This window comes from Etheostoma cragini, chromosome 4 (genome assembly GCF_013103735.1).
Source record: "Etheostoma cragini isolate CJK2018 chromosome 4, CSU_Ecrag_1.0, whole genome shotgun sequence".
In the NCBI taxonomy this organism is placed as follows: domain Eukaryota; kingdom Metazoa; phylum Chordata; class Actinopteri; order Perciformes; family Percidae; genus Etheostoma; species Etheostoma cragini.
In genome coordinates, this window is record NC_048410.1 from 9,399,633 (window position 1) to 9,421,956 (window position 22,324).

The following is a 22,324-nucleotide window of genomic DNA, read 5'->3' on the forward strand; positions in this document are numbered from 1 at the left end:
CCCCCCCCCCCCCCCCCACTGGTATCAAAATGCAGAGCTGTAACCTTTCCTGCAGGTGTACCAGGAGCTACTAGTGAAACACAGGCAACAGATTTCTGACTCGGAGCAGCAGCAGGACAACAGGGTGGCTGAAGCCATCTGTGACCATTGGAAGGTAAGAGATTAAATACTGCATTTTGTATTTTTGTGCATACTTGTGCGAGTGTATTTCCATTATTCTTATGTACGTTATTGTATTGTCAGAAACTCCGTGCCTCCTGGTCAAAGAGGCTTGGAGAGATAGCCAAGGACATTTTCCTCACTGCTGTTCCTGCCCAGTCAAAGGTCTCTGCTGAGCGCTGCGAGAATCTATGGCTGGATCTGGAGCAGGAGCTGGTTGCTCAGCTGCAGCGGGCAGAGTGCACTACCAAGGTGCAACTAGAGGACATGAGGGCTCAGCTGGATAGAGATGGACAGGTAGACACCATCTGGTGGGCCAGATACATACAGCCTATCTATCAGTGCTTGATACTTTGACTTTTTCATCAATGAGTTTTTCATGTTCATTTTTAAACTGTCTCTGTCTCTCAAATCTAAGTACATGAGATATTGCCAGGAGTTTAATTATGCTGAAAGCTTTCTATTGTTTCTAACTGAGCCTCTTTTTCTGTAGCGGTGGAGTGAGGAGATGGCTCTGGTGCAGGCCTGTCTCAAACATCTGAGCGAACAACAGATGACAATCCTCCGAGCCATGTTGGCCAGACAGAGCTACACACTCAACAGGTACGATTGGAAGACTTCTGTCAAGAAGGGTTTACGCCATGAAAGATTACCTTGTGCAATTAAAAAGGAAATCTGCACTAACACCTTTCTTCTATCCACTTGTGGCCTCCACAGCATCGAAAATCAATTTTTACGAGTTACTTGTAAATAATGCAATATCACCTTCTTCTCAGCAACGTTGGGAGGTTGATAGAGAAGAAACAGGAGCACCTGTTGGTGGCGGTGCAGAGGTACTTTGTGGTCAGGCACTTCTGTTTGCACATGCTGAAGGAAATGAGGCTGTCCAAGCTGAAAGCACTCTCTCAGACTGATTTCAGGGCTGTGCTAATGGAAGATCCCAGTAAAAGCCAGTCCTGTGTCAATTCAGCTCTCAAGGTGAGTTAAATGTATTCTTTTTTTATTAATACATTCTTTGAAGCACCTCAAAAACCGCAAAATACAGTGTGTCTCCCCCTATTCACTTATCTAACGTCTGCTCAAGTTCACAGCAGATTGTTGTTGTCCCATGCCAATCACAGAACAGCAGTGCCAGCCTAGCAGAGAAGCATCTGGGTCCAGAGAGTCAGCTGGTGGGCCACAGCTTCCAGCAGGAGTTTCTGTCTGAACTGGAAACAGGGACGGAGCTTCTTCAGAGCCATGCACAGCTGGTGTTAGGCAACGCCCTCAGCCACGCCATCCAACAGATGATGGAGACCCCACCCACTGAAGCGCAGACCTCTCCCAAACAGGACGATGGCTTGAAGGTAGGGAGGTAGGGTTTGGGTTATGGATTAGAGTCAACTTTGTTCGGCTGGTTGCTTTAGGTAGGTTTGCTAAGCACAATGGAGTAAAAAAAAAAAATCTCATTTAGCACCACCTGATAGAGGCTGCCTCGGAGAGTGTGTATGTGACCAAAGATTCTCTCACTGCACTGGTCCAAAGCTACTATTCCCACCTACAGGACATAATCAAGAAATTACAGCAGGATCAGTCAAACATAAACCACGGTGAGATGAAAATCACAATACACCTGCACCTGTCCACATCTGTATAAACTCTGTTGTAGATGCTGAAATTACTATTATATTTTTATATTTTTATTACAATTATTTTATTTTTTATTTGATGAATGCATTTAATTCGGTTCCTTTAGAGGTGATTGAGAAACATGAGAGGAGCAGTCAGCTGAACAGGTCCTTGCTGAGGGAGCTGGTGAACTGGGGCAAAAAACCCAACTCTGCTGAGTTTCAACAGAGGTGCAACAACCGTGCTCCACAGTACGGCATCTACACTACACACTTTGGTCAGTCTTAAATACTTATAATTATGTCATAATGTTTTCTTGTGTGTCAGGGTTGAACGCCACAAAAGGAGGGTGTTGGAGCAGTGTGATCTGGACCAGGAAACGATATATGAGGAACTGAGGCAGAAGAAAATAGCCCAGGATCTGAACATGGAAAAGATCAAAGCACAGCTGCTGGTTAGTATGTTTCACATCTTCTGTACTTCCTTGTCTGACTAAAAGGTACATTACTTGATTTAAAATGTTGCAGTAATCTTTTGTAAGCATTGTTTTTTTGTGTCCATTAGGAGGCAGAAGACAGCTTCATAACTGAGCTGGCAGCCTTGGCCCGGGTCTCTCTCCACAGTCCAGACCCAGAACCCAGCGATGAGGAGGACAACACTGGTAAGCACCTTTTTTAGCTCAGATGGGAAATATATGTTCTCACCACTCCTCTGTCTCTGTCCTTCATGGTGTCATGTTTTCAACAGGTAATGAGAGTGCTACTATATTGGACCTGTTGTCCATGAACCCAGCATTAGATCCAGCCTTGAATCCTTCACTGACCCCAACGATTGTAACCCCAGTGGTGAAATCCAAACCAAAGAAGAAAAGAGAACGAGAATCTCATCTCAGCTGAAATCTTAACACAGTAGTGTTCACATATTTATGCAGTCATGTCCTGTAAAGAAGTTTAGTCTTGTTATAGTTATTGCCACTACTTTGTCTGCTGGTACAGATTGGGTTGTTAGGAAGGTACCTCACCTTTGTTTGCATTAAGCCAGAGGGATCTGCCTAATTTTTGTATAAGTGGACTGTCCAGTCTAATTTAACATTTTTCTAGAAGTGTGCTTGAATTAGGTAACTGGAATGTTGCCATGACAAAAACAATGTATTTTTCTCAATTAGTCTGTATTTTTGTAAATTCCATGTAACATCAAAAATAAAATAAAATAACAAAGCACATTATCATTTGAATGCATTATTTAACGTTTGTACTTCTTTCACTTGGTATACAGAAGTACCATGCTGCAGGCCTGACAGTTATATATTATTATCCTATACCTGCACATACCACGGCTCACTTACCGCATTGATTTCCAGTGATTCTTGAGTACATGGGATGATGGATGTGCTGCTCTGCTGTGAGCTGTGAGCTTTCAGATGAATTAGAGATGTCCATTGTGATTGTAGTGGAGTGCTACTACTCGCCGATGAAAGCCTTGCCCTTCTCTTGCTCTAATGGAGTTTTAAGTACAACCATTTATGGATGATAATGCAGAGTAATGGTGAAAAGTCTGGGAGGGAGAAGTGTAGGTTGTTCAGTGTGTAGGCAGCGATCTAACGGGTAATATACCTTATGGCTTAATATCAGTGTGGAGTGTCAATTAGCTAACATACATTTTTAATCTGTCCTTAATTCCTGTGCTCAATTTGCACACATAAACCAATCATTGCTATGGCACTCTAAGAAAATATGCTCGTGGAGCTGACCCACTCATACACACTGGAGTATCCTGTCACAGGGGGTTTCTTCTCCGATGCATCAATCAGAAAAGGGGGTGCATTGATGACTTCAACACTTGTCTCGTCGCTGATCTTTGGTGAGGGTAAACCGTTTGGAGGTATTTTCAGGTCCCTTAGGGGGCTGCAAGGACTTGTGGGAAGATGACCTGATTTCTAATTTTCTCCTCTCCTGCCTGAGCTGTGGGCTAGGCGCTGTTACAAACAGAGAAGCCCATGAAAGAAGTGTGACAGTATGAGCCACGCAGAATCTATATGGAATACGGCCTCGCTAACGGCGTAACACTGGATTTTATTTGTCAGTTTTCATGGACGCAAATGTGACTGTAATTGTCTTTCAGTAGATTCAGGTAAGTGGAAATACTCCTAGGCTGACCTCCTCTTAAGCTACACCAAAGATGCTGAGAACCCAAATAGCAAGAACAACACTGCCATGTTATTGGTTTTGTCCAGCTGAAACACAAACGGGGGATCCTGCCCTTTCTGCAGGAAAGGGAATTAGTTACTGAATGCATGTTTGTATATCTGTCGACACATCCCGCCTTTGTTCGGTAAAGTGGCTACTATGCCCTGAGGCTGATATTAGAAATGACAAGATTAAAAGTGTCCAGCGAGAAAGATGTGCGCAGTGTGACGGCGTCACCGGGTCAGATGATCGGTTATTTTAGGGCCCAAAATGAAGGTCGCTTTCTAAATTCCCTCTCAAAGGGCTTCTTTTTCTCCATTCGATTTAACAATTTGATTGATTCTACTTCGACATATTTTCGACCAATTATATGATCATATGCTGATACAGTATCAGATCTGAAACACTGTTAATTTAAGTGAAACTTGTACTTTAAGTAATTTAAAGGTAGAATTGCTTCCCAATTCATTTTAATACAAAACGGCCGACGTTATTAGGACCATCATTTTATAACTATTAATAACGTGTAATATTCTATAATAATATAACTTGTAATGATCCATTATACATTTTTAGATAATTAAACAAATATTTAATTTATTAAATGTATATAGTAATACATAGTAATGTGTTTCTAATGCTTTTTTTCTCTCCATATAAACATGTAATATACAATACAATACAACATACATATTGTATTTACTATAGTACATGTTATGATATTATTATTGTCATTAGGCCTATTATATGTTCATTAAATGTTGAATAAACATCTGTTTTCTTATGAAAGAGAGATGATGTTTAAGATTATCATGCACTTAACAGATTAGATATTAAACTTAATTCCACCTGCAATAATGTGTATGTCTTTTTATATTGCCTTAATAGCTTTTTATGTATTTTGGAAAACACTTTGAATTACCTGTTTGAAAAGTGATATACAAATAAAGTTGCTTTGCCTTGGTAACTTCCTGCTTTTCCCTCTCAGGTGAACAGCCATGTCTAACCTGCAGCAAGAATACCCTGGGGTCCTTCTGGAGATCCTGGAGGAACTAGCCAATATGCGCCAATGGCTGACCTTCCAGGATCTTTGTCGCATGGTTAGCACCCGCTTTGACCTGGAACCCCTCATCGAGCTCAGGAGTTTGCTGTTTGCTGCTGCCAGCAATGACCCCTGTTTTCCAGCTACTCTCTTCAGAGACCGGGTTTCCACCAGAGGCCAAGGGCTATCACCCATAGGTGTCGCTGCTGACATTGTAACTATCTTCAATCTCATTCAGATGACGGCCGGGGCTCCTGATGGCAGCCATCCAATGAGAGCCCAGATGGTCCTCCCCGTCGACCAGTCCACAGGCCCCAGTCTGCCTGGAATACATCAGCTGAACATTTCTGGTCGAGAAAGAGCACGTGCCCACTCTGACTCCGGTGGCAGGCCTATCGATCAGCACTTGCTGTTTCCAAGATCTAATTACTCTGCCCACAAGCGAGCAAGTCTTCCCCCGGATCCCATCTCACTTGTGTCCTCTCCTCCAATCAGGACAAGGGCTGTGTCTTTTGACTTGCCTCACACCACACTTTTGTACCCAAGTGGTCAAATCCCCAACGAGGAAATTAAGAATATCTACCTGCCTTTGGAGACAGACAGTGACTCTAGTGGCGATTCTGTGCCGATGGAGGTGTTTGAAGATGAACAGGGATCGTCTGTTGACCAGAAGAGAAACATCTTTAGGAAGGACTTCCATAACCAGCCGCCTCTAATACCCCAGGTAACTGTCAACAGTGAGTCTCCCAGTCCCAAACAGGGGAAGATAGGCTTCGACAATCAGAGCTTTGAAACAATCCCAAATCCTTACTCATCTCCAGCAACAGTCCACCAATCAACAGAGCAGCGGGCTAAACATGAGATCCTTGATGACCTACAGGACTCAACATACTTCGGACCCCGGTCCATCCCAGAGTGGTCCCCCCGACACCTTCAACCTCCCAGGACCCAGAGGCCCATCTGGAGCAACAAGAGTCACAGTCTAGAGGACCGGATAGGCCTGGGCAGCTGTGGAATGGGGATGGGATCACAAGTGGGGCAACTTCCAAGACGATCAACTCCTGCAATCAACAATTTGGGGGGGTCCTCAGGAACTGAGATTGGGAATAGTGGACTGCCAAGTGGAAGTGATGGAGTCAAGGCTCAAGGAACCCAGACAGACCAACCGGACACCCGCCGCCTCCGTAGCCTGGTCCACGCTGATCGCCTCTCCTTTATGACCTCATTAGACGACCCTGAGTTTGCTGAGGATGACATCAGTGCCATCTTTCGTTTCTTAGATGACATAAGCATGTGCGGTTCCACTGGAGTCTTGCACCCTACCGATGGATCAGGGGCCATTAACCAGGACACCCCCGAGGCTAGACGTGGCCGTCTAGGTCAACTCCAAAGGCTTTTCCATTCTCTGGAAAGTAGTGATGATGGGCTTAAGGCCGGTGTCTGTAAACTGCTGCTCCGAATGAGCCAGATAGAAAGGCAACTGGAGTCACTGAATGATGTAAAGGCTGAGATTTCCCAGGTACTGTCTGCACTGCAGCGGCTGGATGAAAAGATCCAGCAACCTATCGGTGGAGATGGACAAGGCACTGGTGGTCGATGGCTGGAGCCTCTCAGTGGTGTGTCCTCCTTTATGAGCCACCCAATAACTCCTTCTGAGTCATCTGAGCCTCAGCCTCTGTCTGTGTCTGAGCATCTGTTTCCAGGAATCAGCACTAGCAGTCTGGACTGGAACAAGTGGAATACTCCTGGGGAGAAAGCAGAAAGCAGCAAGAGTCAAGCTGATTCAAAGGGGAGGAAAGAAGGGAAGAAGGATGCATCATCTCGTCGTACCTCTAAAACTCAGCCTGAAGAAAAAAGTGTCTCTGATTCCAAACAACTGAATGTCTCTAACTCGGCACGAGACTGGACAGTGTCATTCTCGAAAAGTAAGGATGGCAAAGCTTCACATGGAAAGGTACAGTCATTTTACTGTGCACATTTATCTGTACTTTCCATAAAATAATAACTGTTAGATGAGAGACGAGTCAGCATGTGGGCAGTAGTTTTTTAAGAGATTTAAAAGGTAGTACAATACTCACACTATCTGTACTCTACATCCATGGTGTGCGATCACAAAATGTATGCCTGAGTAGCTGGCCCTGCTGAATGCTGGGTAGACTTATGTGATCGTGTGGTCGGTGGACATGCTAAACAGGCCACTTTGTGGGGTGTTGGTTTGAACCTTTACAGTGAACACTTGACGTTATTGATATAAACAACAAGCCTTTGGCAATTCAAATCTCAGATCTTAGGCTCCTTCTAACAATGCTTAATACAAATGTATAAAAAGAAATTACGCATGTAAAAAGTGAGAATCTAAAACATGAAATAATGCTATTAATGAAACAAAGTTAAAATATATGGATAAAATATAATGTATAATAAAATAATATATAGCACTGTTTGGTCAGTGCTGCAAAGAAACATTTCACAAATGTGTAAAGGTTTAAAATAGGTGTTGTATATACACACTATATCAAATCTGTGTTTGGCCCATTTTCCTTCTAGGCAGATCAATCAGGCAGCACAACTAACCTAATCTCCAAAAAATCCTCCAACCTGGTGGAACAAGTGTTTAACTCATCCCTGTTCCGTCACAAAGACAGCAGTCTGACAGGTGGACTAACTTCTGGGAATATCCTGGACCCCAGATTGTCTGAGGGGAGAGGGAGGCCCATATGGACTGTAGACGACAAAGAGGCACGTATTTCCCCTTTGGACTTGCAGGTAAGATTTGTTGGCTTTGTAAGGACTACATAAGTTAAAACATTTAATATCATTCTGCTTCCTGGCATATCTTTTATATAAATGCAGTATTTTTAGTCAATCAATGACTAAATATGATATAGTTTCTGGATTGTTTTAGTGCAACAATCTCTGTTGTTAACTAATCTCTATTGTTAACTAATCTATTGTGAATCAGATTAGTATATATATAGTTTATATATATATATATATAAACTATATATAATAACTATATAACTATATATATATAGTGCATAGTAGGAAAGAGTATACAATGTTTGAATTCCTTTAACACCTCAGATTGCATTAAGATTTGTATTTAATCTGTATGAGTTTATATCTGCTCAGACAAATCTTTATAAGGCATTGTGTTCCTCAGACCCAGGAGTCTCTGAACCCCAACAACATGGAGTTCTGGATGGATGACATCTATACTCCAGGCTACGATGCTCTGCTAAGGCGTAAAGAGGCTGATCTCCGCAGGGCCAAGGTCTGCAAGCTGCTTGCACTCATTGCCACTGCAGTAACTATCATTCTTATCGTCGTTATTCCCATTTGCACCATGGGGTCGTGAAGAATCTTACAAAAGATTCCACATTGTTGCCTGTTTTAATTTTAATAATTTATTTTCAGCAGCTACATGCTGTACACAGGAGAATGCACGCCATACGAGACATGTGACACCGGATTGGTGATCAGTTAATATTCATTAACCCCTTACACTTCTCTGCATGCAGCAACATAATAAAACAGCAGGATTCGACCTGTAGTTTACTAATCCCACCGAGTCACTCCCTCATGCAGTTACAATAAATTGTAAGTAATCTCCCATGCCACGTATTTCTTCCGAGCCAGTGCAAAAGTGTGCAAAAGTCTCATTTTGCCTGCTCTTTTCTGAGAAACAACACTATTACAAATGCATTGTGAAACAGTTTTAGTCTTGAGCACTTCCTAAAGCCTGATTAATGCTTCTGCATTAAATCTAAGCCGTGGCTACGTATGTAGGTACTTGAAGACATGGACTTTTACACCGGACCCTAGCCTGACATGCACCCCATGAAAAATGTAACTACACGTCGCAGCGAAGCACGTCGCTCGGTCGTGGCTTGGCATTACATGTCCCCCTACTCATTTCCTGATGGACCTTCTCCATAACATGCACTATCATGCTGTTTTCCTAATAACATCACGGGGCTTATTTGACTTTTCTGTAATATAATAGTTGTATCAGTACATAACAGTTTTACATCTACAGTTCATAAATTGTAACATATTATGAGAAGCTTTTTTTTTTTTTTTACATTCGTTTAGTTTGAATTCTCATGTTCTTTCTTTAATCAACAAGATTAATGGCTACTGCTTAAAAATAACAAAAACATATTTTTTTTTAGTTCCCTACCATTTTTCAAGCTAAAAAAAAAAGTTGTTTAATTCACTTGTGAATCTGTTTGGGTTGGATGTTTATCAAGTGTCAGGTTTTAAAACCTGGAAGATTTGTTGTGGAAGTACTGAAGGAAAGAGGGAGCCTTTTCCAGTAAACACGCTCTGAGTGGAAGATTCCACTTGTAATTTAATTGATGCGCTGTTTGGAGTGCACCTATGTACATTATCGTATTACTCTACTCACTTGGCTAGAGCATTTCCACACACCTGCAGACTCACTCACCAATAAATTCATCTGGCCTGCTTTTACAGACGATGAAAGTAGTTTTACCAGTGGTGACATTCCAGTTTGTAAAAACATCCTGTTAACTTTGGAGACATTACATTTCAATCGACTTTTCGTGCCAGAGTGTAAAATCTAAGGGGGTTGACACAACAACATGCACACTTTTAAAATATAATGAAATTCATTGATATGTCCGCAATTAAAAGTACCTTGTGACGCTTGTAGTGTTCCTTTTATGTTTATACGGTGTCAGTAGGACTCTAAGGTGAGGCTGTAATGCATTGTACAATGTGCATGATAGTGTGGTCAAAATGAGAGGCATACTTTGCAATACAACTCCATCGGTAACAAAATAGAGAAACTTTCTCAAAACTCTTCTATTGAAGGGCTAATGTATTGGATTGAATAACAATTTCTAGGTGTTCTTGTTTTTCTGTCCACTCCCTTTACATTTATATTGATTATTTTGTTTCTGTTCAACAATAGATAAGCACTTTTCTCAATGTTTACACAAAGAGGACAGAAACTATGCACAATGGGGGGGGGGGGGGGGGGGAACTATTGTGTATCAAAAAGCTTGTTTCATTTATCTGAAAGCAAGTGAAGTTGAAGGGTCTGGATAGTGTGCACAAATATGAACAGGATGTATAGCGGGTGTGTTCTGCTTCAATGCATCCTCCTAAGTAGATGTTTATCTGCCAAGTGTTCCCCATGAGGCAGTTTGTGGATCCATTACCTTTCCAATGGTGCCACTGAGAAGGCCTAACCAGTCAGCACAATCTGTGGTGCTTCCTCTGAAACTTTGGTGCATTAGTGCCTCCTTATACTGTTTTCCCTTCTGAGATGCATTTATGAAATGTGGATCTTGTTGTTGTGTTATCCATGCACATTTTAGACAGACAACAAAAATCTGTGAACTCATCATTCAGGTAAACACTCTGTCTTAAAAACTGCTTGTAAAATATTGCCTGTCTGAATAAACTCAGCAATGTGGTATTGTGCCTTTTACAATATGTTGTCTCATCTGACAGATAATATATTTGCACTATGTTATAAAATCATTGTGGTGAATGAAAAAAATGGTCTGTTTTGCAAAATTAATTTTTTCCCTTTTCTTTTTTTTTTCCTCTTGGTGATGCACTTGGTTGATGCCAGATTACAGATTAATGCAGATAGCAATACTAGTCTACTCAGTTTAAGAAAGGGCAGACAGTGATTGATGTAGGAAGAGAATTCTGGCAGTTAAATTATCTGTGACTGGAGGAAATGTACGTATAGAGATAAATAATTGACTAAGACAGAGAGCGCGTATTGACTGACAGATCCTATTATCTCAAATCACCTCTAATGGACTTGCAGTATTCAGAACACACACACGCACACGTACAATGTTTGTGCCACAAATATGGTGGTGTGTATGCTTGTTTGAAGTTTTTTTATTTGTGTGTGTGTTAAGTGTGATGCTAAATCAGGCTGATTATTAGAAAAACACATGCACGAATAAGGTGATTTTGAGCACAGATCTCCTTTCAAAAATCATGCAATGGTCCAATAAGAACAATACTGGGTCATTATAAGGCAATTTTTTTTTTGTGTTGACCACACCATGTTCTCCTGAAATGGCACTAATCGCCACAATTCCCTGCATTTACAACACTGGGTGTGTGGGGGCGATAAAGCGCTCCGACCTCTGCCAAATCAACCAACGAGGAAAAAAACCGGCGCTGATTTTGAACTTTGAAGAAGGATGTGCAAACTTTGTCAGACAGGTGTGGCTCAGCTGTTGTTGGTGTGGGAATAAACCATCTAACATCTGCTTTTACCATCGGAACTGGTTACGGTACATGTCAGCCCTACTACTACATGAAAACTATTGCACAGGTAAGTGTTTTGTTCTTTCTTTTGACCAACGTAACGATAGTTAGCTAACCTTTAAGTCAACACAATCGTGCTGTGTTATGTAGCTAACGTTAACGTTAGCACAGCAGTAACGTTAACGTTAAACATGGCGCACATTAATTTATCTAATGACTTTGAGAGTTGTTTCAAATACAGTGGATAGATAAAGTCATGGCGAACGCTTGAACATAGCTAGCTAAGTACGTTAACTGACATAACAATGAGTGACGTTTTTCTTTAGCTAACGTTGTAGCTAACATTTGTAACGTTAACGGTATTTGTAAAGGTTACATTTCACATGTTTGATGTTAACGTAGCTAACACTGACATTAAATGTAGCGGTATACATAAAGCGCTAAACGTTAACAAAGTGAAAGGTCAACAAAGTATAGTAATGTAAACCTACTAGCATATTAACCATTATCCTACCCACCTATTTCTACCTACCAAAAGTTGTCGCAGTAAGACACGATGGAGTCGTCTGTTGTGAACCTGTACAACCAGTTCCAGAATCTGAGAGCCCAGGTGGACGGTCTCAATGAGGGCATTGAACCACGTAAGTTATTTCCACACTTTGTCTTAGTATTTGCCACCTCTTTAGCAGCAACATACGATGAATGCAGAAGCAGTAAGTAGTAGTAGTAGTAGTAGTAGAGCTGGGCAATATGAAGAAAATTAAATAGCACCATATGTTTACCGAATACCTCTATCGTTACCTCAACGATATTGTAGTGTTGACTATTGGTCCTTTCACAAAATAGTTACTAAAATGAGATTTTTGATAAATAATCAAGAGTTATGTGGCTATAATGACTAAGTGGGTAAAGGCTAATAATATAACAGCTAGAACAGCCCACAGTTCACTTTGCTGTAATGCAGCCTTTAAAACAAGGAAAAGACAACACTTATGTCATATTACAATATGCTATCCAAAATCTAAGACAATATCTTTTCCACATCACGATATTGATAGAATATTGATTTATTGCTGAGCTCTAAGTAGTAGTGTAGAGGCTTTGCTTTACCTAGCAAATGCTGACAGGACCCAGACCACAGACATGCTCTGAAGACTGATGGTGCAGCCCATGACACAATAGGGCTGGAAACAGATATTGGGGCATACATAAAAATAAGCCAGATGATGCATTTCCTTTCATTTCTAAATGAGGTAATTAAGAAAGGAAAATAAGCCACTGCAAACTAATGGAATTTTGGAGGTCTAATACACAAAGCCACTACAGAAGTATAGTATATTGTGCACAGCAGCAATACAACAATCTCCTGTTCTGTTGTGGTATTCAGAGTTCCTTCAGATGGCAGTGAACTTTGAGGACTGCCGTAAGAAGTGGATGCGGGCAGGTGAGGAGTTGGTTTCCTGTAAAGAGGTGCTAGCTAAAGCAGAGACTGAAAGGGGAGCCCTGGAGGTCAAACTGAAACATGCCCGCAACCAGGTGGATGTGGAGATCCGCCGAAGGCAGAAGGCTGAGGCTGTTTATGAGAAGCTGGTTGGTGCAGCACTACTTATAAGTCTTGTATATTGTGTGGTTGCTGATGGGATAAGTAGAAAAAATTAAAGATCTAGATGTTCATCTTCAAATAATGCTATTGGTCACAGCACTTTGTAAACCTTACTGTGTTTGTCACTGTATGTGAATATATATCTGGTTATTTGTTCATTATTATTATTATAATAATAATACATTTTTTCTGCATTTGTCTTTGTTTTGTATATATTGACCTGTCCCTGTCAACCTGCTGTTTTTTTGGGTATAACAGGAACGTCAGCTACAGCTGATACGGGAGTTGCTGATATCCGAGAACAATGGTAACAGTCTCCACCTGAGTGAGGAGCAGCGCTCCGCCCTTGCCTTCCTCAATGCCCACTCACAGGCAGCACAGGCTGCCAAGAGCAACCTTGACTCCAGTCGAAGGTCAGATCCTCATTGTCTGGTTCCGAAACGGCTAGAAGTGCACTATTAATTCTTTTTTTTTTTTTTTTAGATACAGTACTGTACCTTTCGTGAGCTTTCACTTTTGTTAAAGTTTCTTTACTACTGCACTTTATGTAGTTAGGGAATGCATTTTCTGTTGTAAACTGTATAGAGTTGCAGCGCTCTGTACATTGTAGGAAATAGAATTTTTGTATGTAAAATATAGTTCCTATATTAAAGCTGGTATGATTCACCAGAATACATTTTCAACTAGCCTTGGGCACAGGAAGTACTTAAAGGAACACGCAACTTATTGGGAATTTAGCTTATTCACCCCCAGAGTTAGACAAGTTGATACATACCTTTCTCACCCCCAGCATTAGCTTAGCCTAGCAAAGGTCCTGCAGGTAACTGGTTCCAACTAGCTACTGATCCCAATAAGTGACAAAATAACGTCAACAGTGTGTACAAGTAACAAGGTCACATAAAACACAGCCATCTTTTAACCGCATACTAACTGGGAACTATATTTTCAGAAAGGTGAAGCACTGCGACTTGGGCTGAGTAATTGGCACCAAAAAGCACAGTTACTTCTGTCAGCAAAACCCAGTAGCGAAAAACACTGGTGATCGTGGTTGACTCAAAAGGATTTTTACTTGGTATCAAACCAAGATCTAGAACTATATCTTTCTGAGCCAGAATACACAGACAATGAGTTACACATTTTGGAAGCTGATAGACAAAATGCCAAACAAACTGAGGTCTAGGGGAGAATCAGAATGAACACGGACTGGTGGTGTATTTGTGGAATCCAAGTCATTAGCGAGCACAGGCCTTTCTGGGAATATAATTCCTAGTTAGAATGCGGTTAGAATATGGCTTTGTCTTATGTGACCTTGTTATTTGTACACCCTGTGACTATACAAATCCCAACATGTAAATAGGAGCAAGTTGGTGTTATTCTGTCACTTACTGGAAGCAGAAGCTAGTTGGAACCATTTACCTGCAGGACATTTGCTAAGCTAAGCTAATGCTGGGGGTCAGAGTTACAGCACACACGGAGATGAGAAGGGTATGTATCATTTTGTCTGAATCTGGGGGTAACGAAGAATAAGCTAATGTCCCAATAAGTTGGCATGTTCCTTTTAAGATACGATAAGGTACGATTATATGCTGACTTTAATCTATTTTACAGGTTAACCACCATCGATGAATCAGCTTCTTTGATGTCAGACATCAGCTATGACCAAACAGATGACTCTTTGGTATATTGACCCATTTACTTTGAAAGTTTTTCTGTTCATTTTAGGAGAACTGCTGATTTGATGATCAGATTGTGGGAAAACAGTTTTTATTAATTTTAGTTTATTAAGTACTATGCTCTATCTCTTCACTTTTCCTGTAGGACTGGGATTCCTCTGCGATGAAGACTGTAAGACTGCGTAAACGCCAGAAACGAGTGAGTCATTTCTTTTCTCACATTAGGAATATATGCCTCCTTTCATGCATTATTGATCAAGTAATCTTGATAAAACATTTTTTGTATTCATGTGTTTCAATACATCAGCAGAACTTTGTCTTACTTTTTGGCGTACATATTTTTTGTTTTTGTTATTTTAAGTTCTGTACATTTCAATCCACAGCGCTCCTCCAGAAAACTCCCTGAGGTTCCTCCACAGGCAATGAAGAAACCCCGCTCCAATGGCCGAACATCAGCAAGGGTAATGCATTGCTGCTGAATGCACCACTAAATTTGTCTGTAACACTAATACAGCTTGATGTGATTGTCTCTTTATTAAATTAGCAGACAAATAGTAAACCTCAATATTGTCAATCAATAATTGTCACTCGAATGTTGTTCAGTTTGGTTGTAAGGAGCCCTAAATGTATTTACAATGTGTGTGTATGTGTGTATATGTATATATGTATATTTATTTATTTATATTGTTTATATATATTTTTTTTATAAAAATGATTCAGATGAATGAGTCCATAGTGGCCAAAACTACCATCACTGTGCCAGTGAATGGTGGTGCTGTCGAGGCTGTCTCCACCATTGAAACTTTGCCTTACTGGACACGCAGCAGAAAGAATGGTGAGAATTTTGTAGATCTTCTGTATGATTCCTCTCTACAGGACCTTATAACAAAAGAAAAGAAAATTCTTTTGACTATAAAACCAATGTATGTTTGAAATTAATGGATTTTTTTTAACTTCTTCACTGGTTTGGAGATGTTTACCAACATGTGATTGCACCTACAGTTGCTCCAGCATTAGGTGATACAACCACTACTGACCAATCCGAGACTGCCAGTGAGACTCCAAGCACACCCGTCTCCGATTTCCCTGCCCGGCTCCAAACCCCCAGAGCTAATAGAGGAGAGAAGAAACATCAGTTCGTTCCCAAAACAGTAAGAACGTATACGTTTTGTTCTGTCTGCATCAACATTACAAGCAGGTTCACTTTGTTTGGGCACTACTACATGAAGTATATACTTACCTTGGGCACTGTGGTCCCTCCATCACTAAGGTGATCAAGTCTGAGTTTTGCGTACCATGTGGAAGAAGAACAAAGTTTGGCAAGATGTACCTCCGCTGCCAGGATTGTAGGATTGTGACCCACCCAGAGTGTCGTGACTGCTGTCCCCTGCCCTGTAATCCCACAGCGGTGGGCACTCCCATCAAGAACACGGAGGTACATGAATAGTAGGTGTACATCATTTTTTCATTATTTTCTATTACTTTCATGTTTGGATCAATTGTATGTGTTTTGTATGCAGATCACCCTGGCTGACTTTGCTCCAGTCACCTCCCCAAAGATCCCAGCCTTGGTTATCTACTGCATTAGGGAGATTGAACAAAGAGGCCTACATGAGGTGAGACAGACTTTATTAAAGTTCCAGTGTGTAACGTGTTTAGTTGTTCATTATCAAAATCCGTGTTGCCCATTCACAAAATTGTCCTTTTTTCATGAATATTTTCCTTGTGGCTTGACATTTTACATTTCCATGAACTAGGGTAGACGCTCTATATTCATGCGCCATCTTGAAATACGTTAGCCAGTAAGGGACATACAGAACATACTGCTCCACCTTTTGCGTTTCCGCTGTCACATGATAAACTCACAGGTGCTGCTAATCTGCTAATACTCTGTATTCTGAACTGCGTGGCGCGAGAGAGTTGATTGCGATATACTGTATGATCTCAACGCTAGATGGGAGAAATTCCTATACATTGAACCTTTAATGTCCTTGTTAACTTGTCACCCTCATGTTATGTCATGTTCTGATCCTGTATCTTGAGCAATTTCAACAGATAATTTCTCTCTCTAATTGGGTATCTCATTCATTAGTAAGGTATCACAGGCTGCCAGACAATGAGTGCTGTTTTTTTTATATTTTCCTTGCTCCAGGTTGGCCTGTACAGAGTCTCTGGCCAAGAGCGCATGGTGAAAGAGCTGAAGGAGAAGCTGATTAGAGGAAAGACTCTGCCTCCACTTCATAAAGTGGACGACATTAACGTCATTGCAGGTGTCCTCAAAGACTTCCTCAGAAACCTTCCAGAGCCACTGCTCACCTTCAACCTCAACAAAGCCTTCATAAAAGCAGCCGGTGAGTTTCCGAGGCCTGTCGAATTACTTACAGAAGTTTGCTGTAACCGCAGTGGTCTCACTCTGTCTGAATGTTTAAGCAACATTATTATTTAAAGAACAATTCTTTTTTAAAATGCACATGGATGAATATGAAAAGACTGGTGTTATTGTTTTTCTAGAAATCCAGGATGATGGCAACAGTCTCGCAATGCTGTATCAGACCATCAGCGAGCTGCCTCAACCAAACCGAGACACTCTGGCCTGCCTGATGATCCATCTACAGAAGTAATTTGCATTACATTTCAACAGTGCTAAGAAGCCTTTTATTTTATCCTTTTCATCCTCCCATTACCTCCCACCCATTAGGGAGGAATGTAAGCAACTATGTGTTCTAGAACGACTTTCATCCAAATTATTTGAGACAAGACAAATTGTAACCTCATACATCTCTGATCAGATCAACTTTCATTTTTGCTAAGACTTTGACATTTTCTACCCCTTTCTTTTCCCAGGGTTTCTGAATGTGTGGATACCAAGATGGATGTAAACAACTTGGCCAGAGTGTTTGGCCCTACTCTTGTGGGTCATGCTGTTCCCGACCCAGACCCTATGACCATCCTTCATGACACTAACAGGCAACCAAGGGTAAAGTCATTGAGAATAAAGAACAACTGCTCGGCATTACGTTCAGTGCCCCAGCCCAGTGCTTATAAAGCAGTACATATGGGTGGATGTGATTTTGTTAACTTCCAGATCAGTGTTTCTGTTCATAAGAATGGTTTTGACTACAAATACTGGATTTCATTGATGTCTTTGTAGGTTGTAGAGCGCCTTCTCAGCATTCCGGGAAAGTACTGGGACCAGTTTGCTTATCCAGATATTACAGGCATGGACAATGCTTGCCACACTGATACTCCAGACCACCAAGGTAAATCACCAAAAGGGGACTACCTCCATTTAAGCATTTATTCTCTGCATCTTTGGTTGACACATAACACAATCAGTTGATGTGTCAATATTTAATTAATTGCAGTGAGTATATTGGGACCACTGACCACTCCAGAGCACCAGATGATGGCCAAAACACCCTCCTCAAGCTCGCTGTCGCAGCGCATGAGGCAGACCCTCTCCAGCACCACCATGTAAGCTCTCTCACAGTCTGTTGAAACAAATCAGAGAAAAAGCAGGTCAACATTCATTGCACTGGACTAAAACAAAACACTGAGACAAAAGACACGTTGGCCCACATATACAGCTAGGGGAGACTGTGATAAGCCCTATTCAACAAAAGGTGGCATGTTCCTTTAACCTTTAAAAAAAGTAACCTTTGATTACTGCTGTGTGGACAATAAAAACTATGATTAGTGCTTGGATGGATGGATGGATAGATACTTTATTCATCCCAAAGGAAATTTTGGTATGACTAAATATGACTAACTTGCTGCTGAAAATGAAAGAAAACTTTGAATTACTTAATTACTATATTATCTGTTTAAAAATTCTCACCTCCCTCTGACTGGTCATTTAGTTTTTCCATTTCCAAAGGGGCTTTAGAAACTAATTTCATTCCATTGTGAATTTAAAATGATAATACAAATGGCATGATAATGGTAATTCTATTCAAAATAAACCTTTTTCCCCAATGGACAGTTTGTTGATAAACCACAGGTCTAAATAATACTATACACTAGTTATGACTTTAGTTTCAGGGTCCTGGTATTGTCTATTCTATGGCTCACTGTCAGGACTTCCTGGGGTATTTGAAATGATCAAATCAATTGTTAATGTTGTACATGGGCTTTTCCTACTATGACAAGTCAAATGTCCTGAGAAGGGGTCTAATCAGGCATAATAAGTTAAAAACAAAACAGTGTGTGTGCGCCGTTAACTCTACGGCTTGAGTTATATATCCTATGGATTAATGTTGGTCAGATTTATAAAAAACGAATTAAATTAATACACGGTGATTATTTAGGTCTTTTCCTTTTTAAAGAAAGAAACGGAAATTAACAATATCCCACTGGGAAAAAAGGTTAGTCATAAATGTTTAGCAGGCCGGTGTAATGCAGCCATGTTGACACAGAGGTGTCACAGGTATGGTTCAATTTAAAAATAATCTTATAAACGTTAACTCTGTGTGGGAATTGCAGGTTGAGCATAGGCCCTTAGTGGAAGTACATCCTAAAAAGTAGGCCTATTGGTCAAGATCCAGTTTTGATAAAGTTTGAAAATTTGCAGATTTTATTGTAAAGGCCAATCGGCAGATCCAGATACATTTGTAGCTTTCAACTAAAGGAAAAAATTTCCAATCTTATGTCAAATGAAGCTAACTTACTTGTTGTCCTCCCTCCCCCTCTCCTTCATAGATTTGGGAGCAAAAGCAAAGCATCATCTGCCTCTAACCGCCAGGGCACCTTCTTCGCCTCTCCACAACTGAAGTAATGGCAAAGGACAGATAAAAAATAGCCGTATTGTACTAACTGCAAAAAAACTGAATATATTTTCACATAATCATGTGGGAAAACTACTGTGCAATTTTAACATGTTTTATCACTGAGTTTTTTATTTTTTATTATTCAAGTATTTTATACACAACTTTCTTACAAGAGTTCTCCTTTGAAAAGATTCCTGCATGAGTGTTTGTTTTATATCTTTGATTACTAATGATTCATTATTGACCAAAACTGTGGCGCCATATATGTGATTGTAAGAGGTTGGAAGGCTTTGACCAAGCAACCATTTTCTACCAATTCAAGGATCATTATCTTCTGATTTGTGTTAAACACGTTGGTTTGATGTTAAAAAAAATCTATGCATTCACTGGTGTAGGTCCATCTTTGAACCTGTGGTTGTAACCACAGCAACGGGGGTGCTCAAGCACACGTGAAATACACGGCTGCATTGGACAAAGAGGGAATCCATTGTATTATTGGCCAGTGTCTTTTTGTCTTTTGGCGTTGGTTGCCTTGTCATTGTCCTGAAGACATTGTTTTTGTTTTCATGATTTAACATTTTATTTTCTATTTATGTTGATTGTGTGTTAGTATGTATACCAATCATGACAATTTATATACCTTAACAATACTGCAATTTAAAAACTGATACTAAATGGGAATAATGTTGCATATTGCACTATGTAACAATCTTAAGAAATGTGTATTCTACCTGGGATTACACGCCACTAGAGGCTGCTGTTGCACCACTTTAGTTATGCAAGCCTTGGCCAATGAAGAGGGTCTACTGTATATCATGCACACAAAGTCAGTAATACTGACACTGAAAACAAGTAACCGATCATTGGAAAAACTGTTATTCCTGTGACCAAGGACACTTAAGACAATATTTTCTGTCTCACAAGACAGACATCTGAGACTCCCATCTGTGGACATTACAAAATAAAACCTAGTGCTTGTTTAAATTATGAATATCGATTTGCATGCACACTCACTATTTTAAATATTCGTATTAACAGTGGCTTTCTTGTACAGTTTCATCACCAGTAATACACAAGAAGGAACGCTTCCTCTGAGGAAATTTCCTCTCTGCTGCTCTCAATGTCAGCCTTTAGATGCTCCAGATTTTAGAGTGATGTTGAGATTATTTACTAAGTATTAATTATCGAGGAGAAATGTTTGACAAAAGGTCAGTAGAACCATGATTTGCCTGCAAATTAAGAAATGTGCATCGATTTGAGGTTGTAAGACTCCAGCTGTACTACATTATGTTTTATAGATTCTTCTACATGTATTCCATTATATGGTTTTATTTCTTAAATGAAATATTGTCTAACTAATGTTACTTTCACCAAAGATTTTGTGGACTGAATGTAAAACTTAATTTCTTTGTATTAGCTCAAAAAGGATTACACAAAAGTCCATCATTGAGTTTAAAATAAAACCTTGATTGGTTCTTTCATCGTGGTGTGTGATGTTCATGCATGAGTTGGACATGTGGGGTGAGGAGCCCTGCTAAAATGAGACCGTAGAGCATGCAAGGCATACATGTAGGGGGTGTGGATAGTGTTACCAGCAATTCAACCTTAAAAAAACAACAACCTCCTCTTACACCTGCACGTGGTATAGTGTTAACAATATTAACAGAGTAGGTTATTAAGGCCTAATTAACACAGCCCAAAACCTTCATGTTTACACTTGATCTTCATTTTCCTGGTGGAAATTGAATGTTGGCCATTGTTATTCAAGATCTACAATGACAGAGCAAAAGCACAGCGTCTGTTATTCCAAAGCCTATGTGGCACTGAAGCATAATGTGATTTGGTTCATTGTTCCAATAGTCATTACAGCTATTTCCATAATCTGTTGGGCTGAGTGGGCAGGCGATGAGGTCCAACATTATTATGAATTAAAGCAGGGATCATTTATACATCTTATAGTTATTCCATTAACAGTTACTGTGGAGAGTGCTAAGCCAGGCTGAACTCATTGACATACATTTTGTATGGCCTCATTCAATACAGAGCTTCAACAATACATGAGGTCCTTTGAGATCTGAGCCCAGCTGTTTGGGAGAGGACTCAAAATATGCTGGGCAGAGTTCATCCAAATGAGTTTGTTCTCTCTTCTATCCTTTCTTACACACACACACACACACACACACACACACACACACACACACACACACAGAGCCATGCATGACTGCAGAGAAGGCCCTCGGAAAATGTTTGAATTTCAAATCAACATTAATAGTTCATTAGCCTGAAATAAGGTCTCCTGTGTGTCGATGTGTCCTCTCATTGGGGCCTTGTGTGTTTATTTATGCTGTACGGTGCAGCATGCGCTCGGCGGTTGCAGACATCAAACAGCTGGCTGTGTACAGTGAGTCTCTGTATGCTCCATATTCCAGCATGCCCCAGTGTGCAGTGATAGAGCTCCACTCAGCTGTGGGACCAACGAGGGCCAAATGAGTAACTAGTCCAATTGAGAGCTCTTAAATAAATTACAATGTAAGCTGGTAAACACAGCAACAGCACTATTTAAATCCTCTATTTCTAGAGTGACCTCCAGGCAGTGATGCCAAAACAAAGCAACAAAACTATTACTGTCTCTGGAAGCCAAACACAATCAATACGTTATTCAATTCATAAGGTTTATTTTAGTTATTGACATTCAGTGTATGCATGTCAGGCGCTTGCTGTGTAATGTGAAGAGGGTGTCTGTTTGAGGTCAGTGTCAATAATGTCAGCACCTCAGATGTCAATAACTGCCAGTCAAATCCACCGATCTGATCATGTATCTAATCAATATGTTAAAGCAAAAAGCCATGCCAGCCACAAGACAAATAGTCCTTGCATTTCTTGTATTTGACCCCTTGTGTATGTACATTTGTTATATTAAACAGATTGTTTTACATATTTTGTCATTTGTAGAACCTGCTCACTATTCTTGGAACGTTTACTGCTGGATCAGGATAGGCATCATGCAGTTTTGCTTTTGA

The 22,324-nt window shown here is 40.4% G+C and overlaps 3 protein-coding genes across 5 annotated transcripts in view; all 3 read left to right on the forward strand.

Moving 5' to 3' along the window:
- The window catches only part of LOC117943221 (ellis-van Creveld syndrome protein), a 7,765-nt gene extending 4,795 nt beyond the window's left edge, over nt 1–2,970 (forward strand). The window contains exons 11-20 of the mRNA XM_034869210.1: nt 56–154; nt 244–456; nt 653–762; nt 936–1,137; nt 1,281–1,505; nt 1,613–1,748; nt 1,895–1,997; nt 2,095–2,221; nt 2,332–2,428; nt 2,515–2,970. Of these exons, the coding sequence (XP_034725101.1) occupies nt 56–154; nt 244–456; nt 653–762; nt 936–1,137; nt 1,281–1,505; nt 1,613–1,748; nt 1,895–1,997; nt 2,095–2,221; nt 2,332–2,428; nt 2,515–2,663 (1,461 nt within the window). The 3' untranslated portion in view covers nt 2,664–2,970. The remainder of the gene's footprint in view (nt 1–55; nt 155–243; nt 457–652; nt 763–935; nt 1,138–1,280; nt 1,506–1,612; nt 1,749–1,894; nt 1,998–2,094; nt 2,222–2,331; nt 2,429–2,514) is intronic.
- A 545-nt stretch (nt 2,971–3,515) lies between these two features.
- LOC117943223 (major intrinsically disordered Notch2-binding receptor 1-like) lies at nt 3,516–8,621 on the forward strand. Its single transcript, XM_034869211.1, has 4 exons — nt 3,516–3,897; nt 4,942–6,949; nt 7,543–7,761; nt 8,159–8,621. Exons 2-4 carry the CDS (start codon nt 4,952–4,954, stop codon nt 8,351–8,353), a joined length of 2,412 nt encoding a protein of 803 aa, XP_034725102.1. The 5' UTR covers nt 3,516–3,897; nt 4,942–4,951; the 3' UTR covers nt 8,354–8,621.
- Nucleotides 8,622–11,159: 2,538 nt separating this feature from the next.
- LOC117943225 (rac GTPase-activating protein 1-like) lies at nt 11,160–20,770 on the forward strand. Of its 3 annotated transcripts, none has more exons than XM_034869216.1 (17): nt 11,160–11,331; nt 11,806–11,903; nt 12,650–12,852; nt 13,124–13,278; nt 14,474–14,543; nt 14,684–14,737; nt 14,922–14,999; nt 15,259–15,373; nt 15,541–15,689; nt 15,809–15,973; nt 16,059–16,154; nt 16,691–16,889; nt 17,050–17,155; nt 17,383–17,515; nt 17,690–17,798; nt 17,904–18,012; nt 19,237–20,770. In XM_034869216.1, exons 2-17 carry the CDS (start codon nt 11,819–11,821, stop codon nt 19,310–19,312), a joined length of 1,902 nt encoding a protein of 633 aa, XP_034725107.1. In that variant the 5' UTR covers nt 11,160–11,331; nt 11,806–11,818; the 3' UTR covers nt 19,313–20,770. The 3 variants fall into 3 exon arrangements, with proteins under 3 accessions (XP_034725107.1, XP_034725106.1, XP_034725108.1); XM_034869215.1 differs by having other exon boundaries at nt 11,160–11,329; nt 11,801–11,903; XM_034869217.1 differs by having other exon boundaries at nt 11,160–11,329; nt 11,801–11,903; nt 15,550–15,689.
- Nucleotides 20,771–22,324: the final 1,554 nt, after the last annotated feature.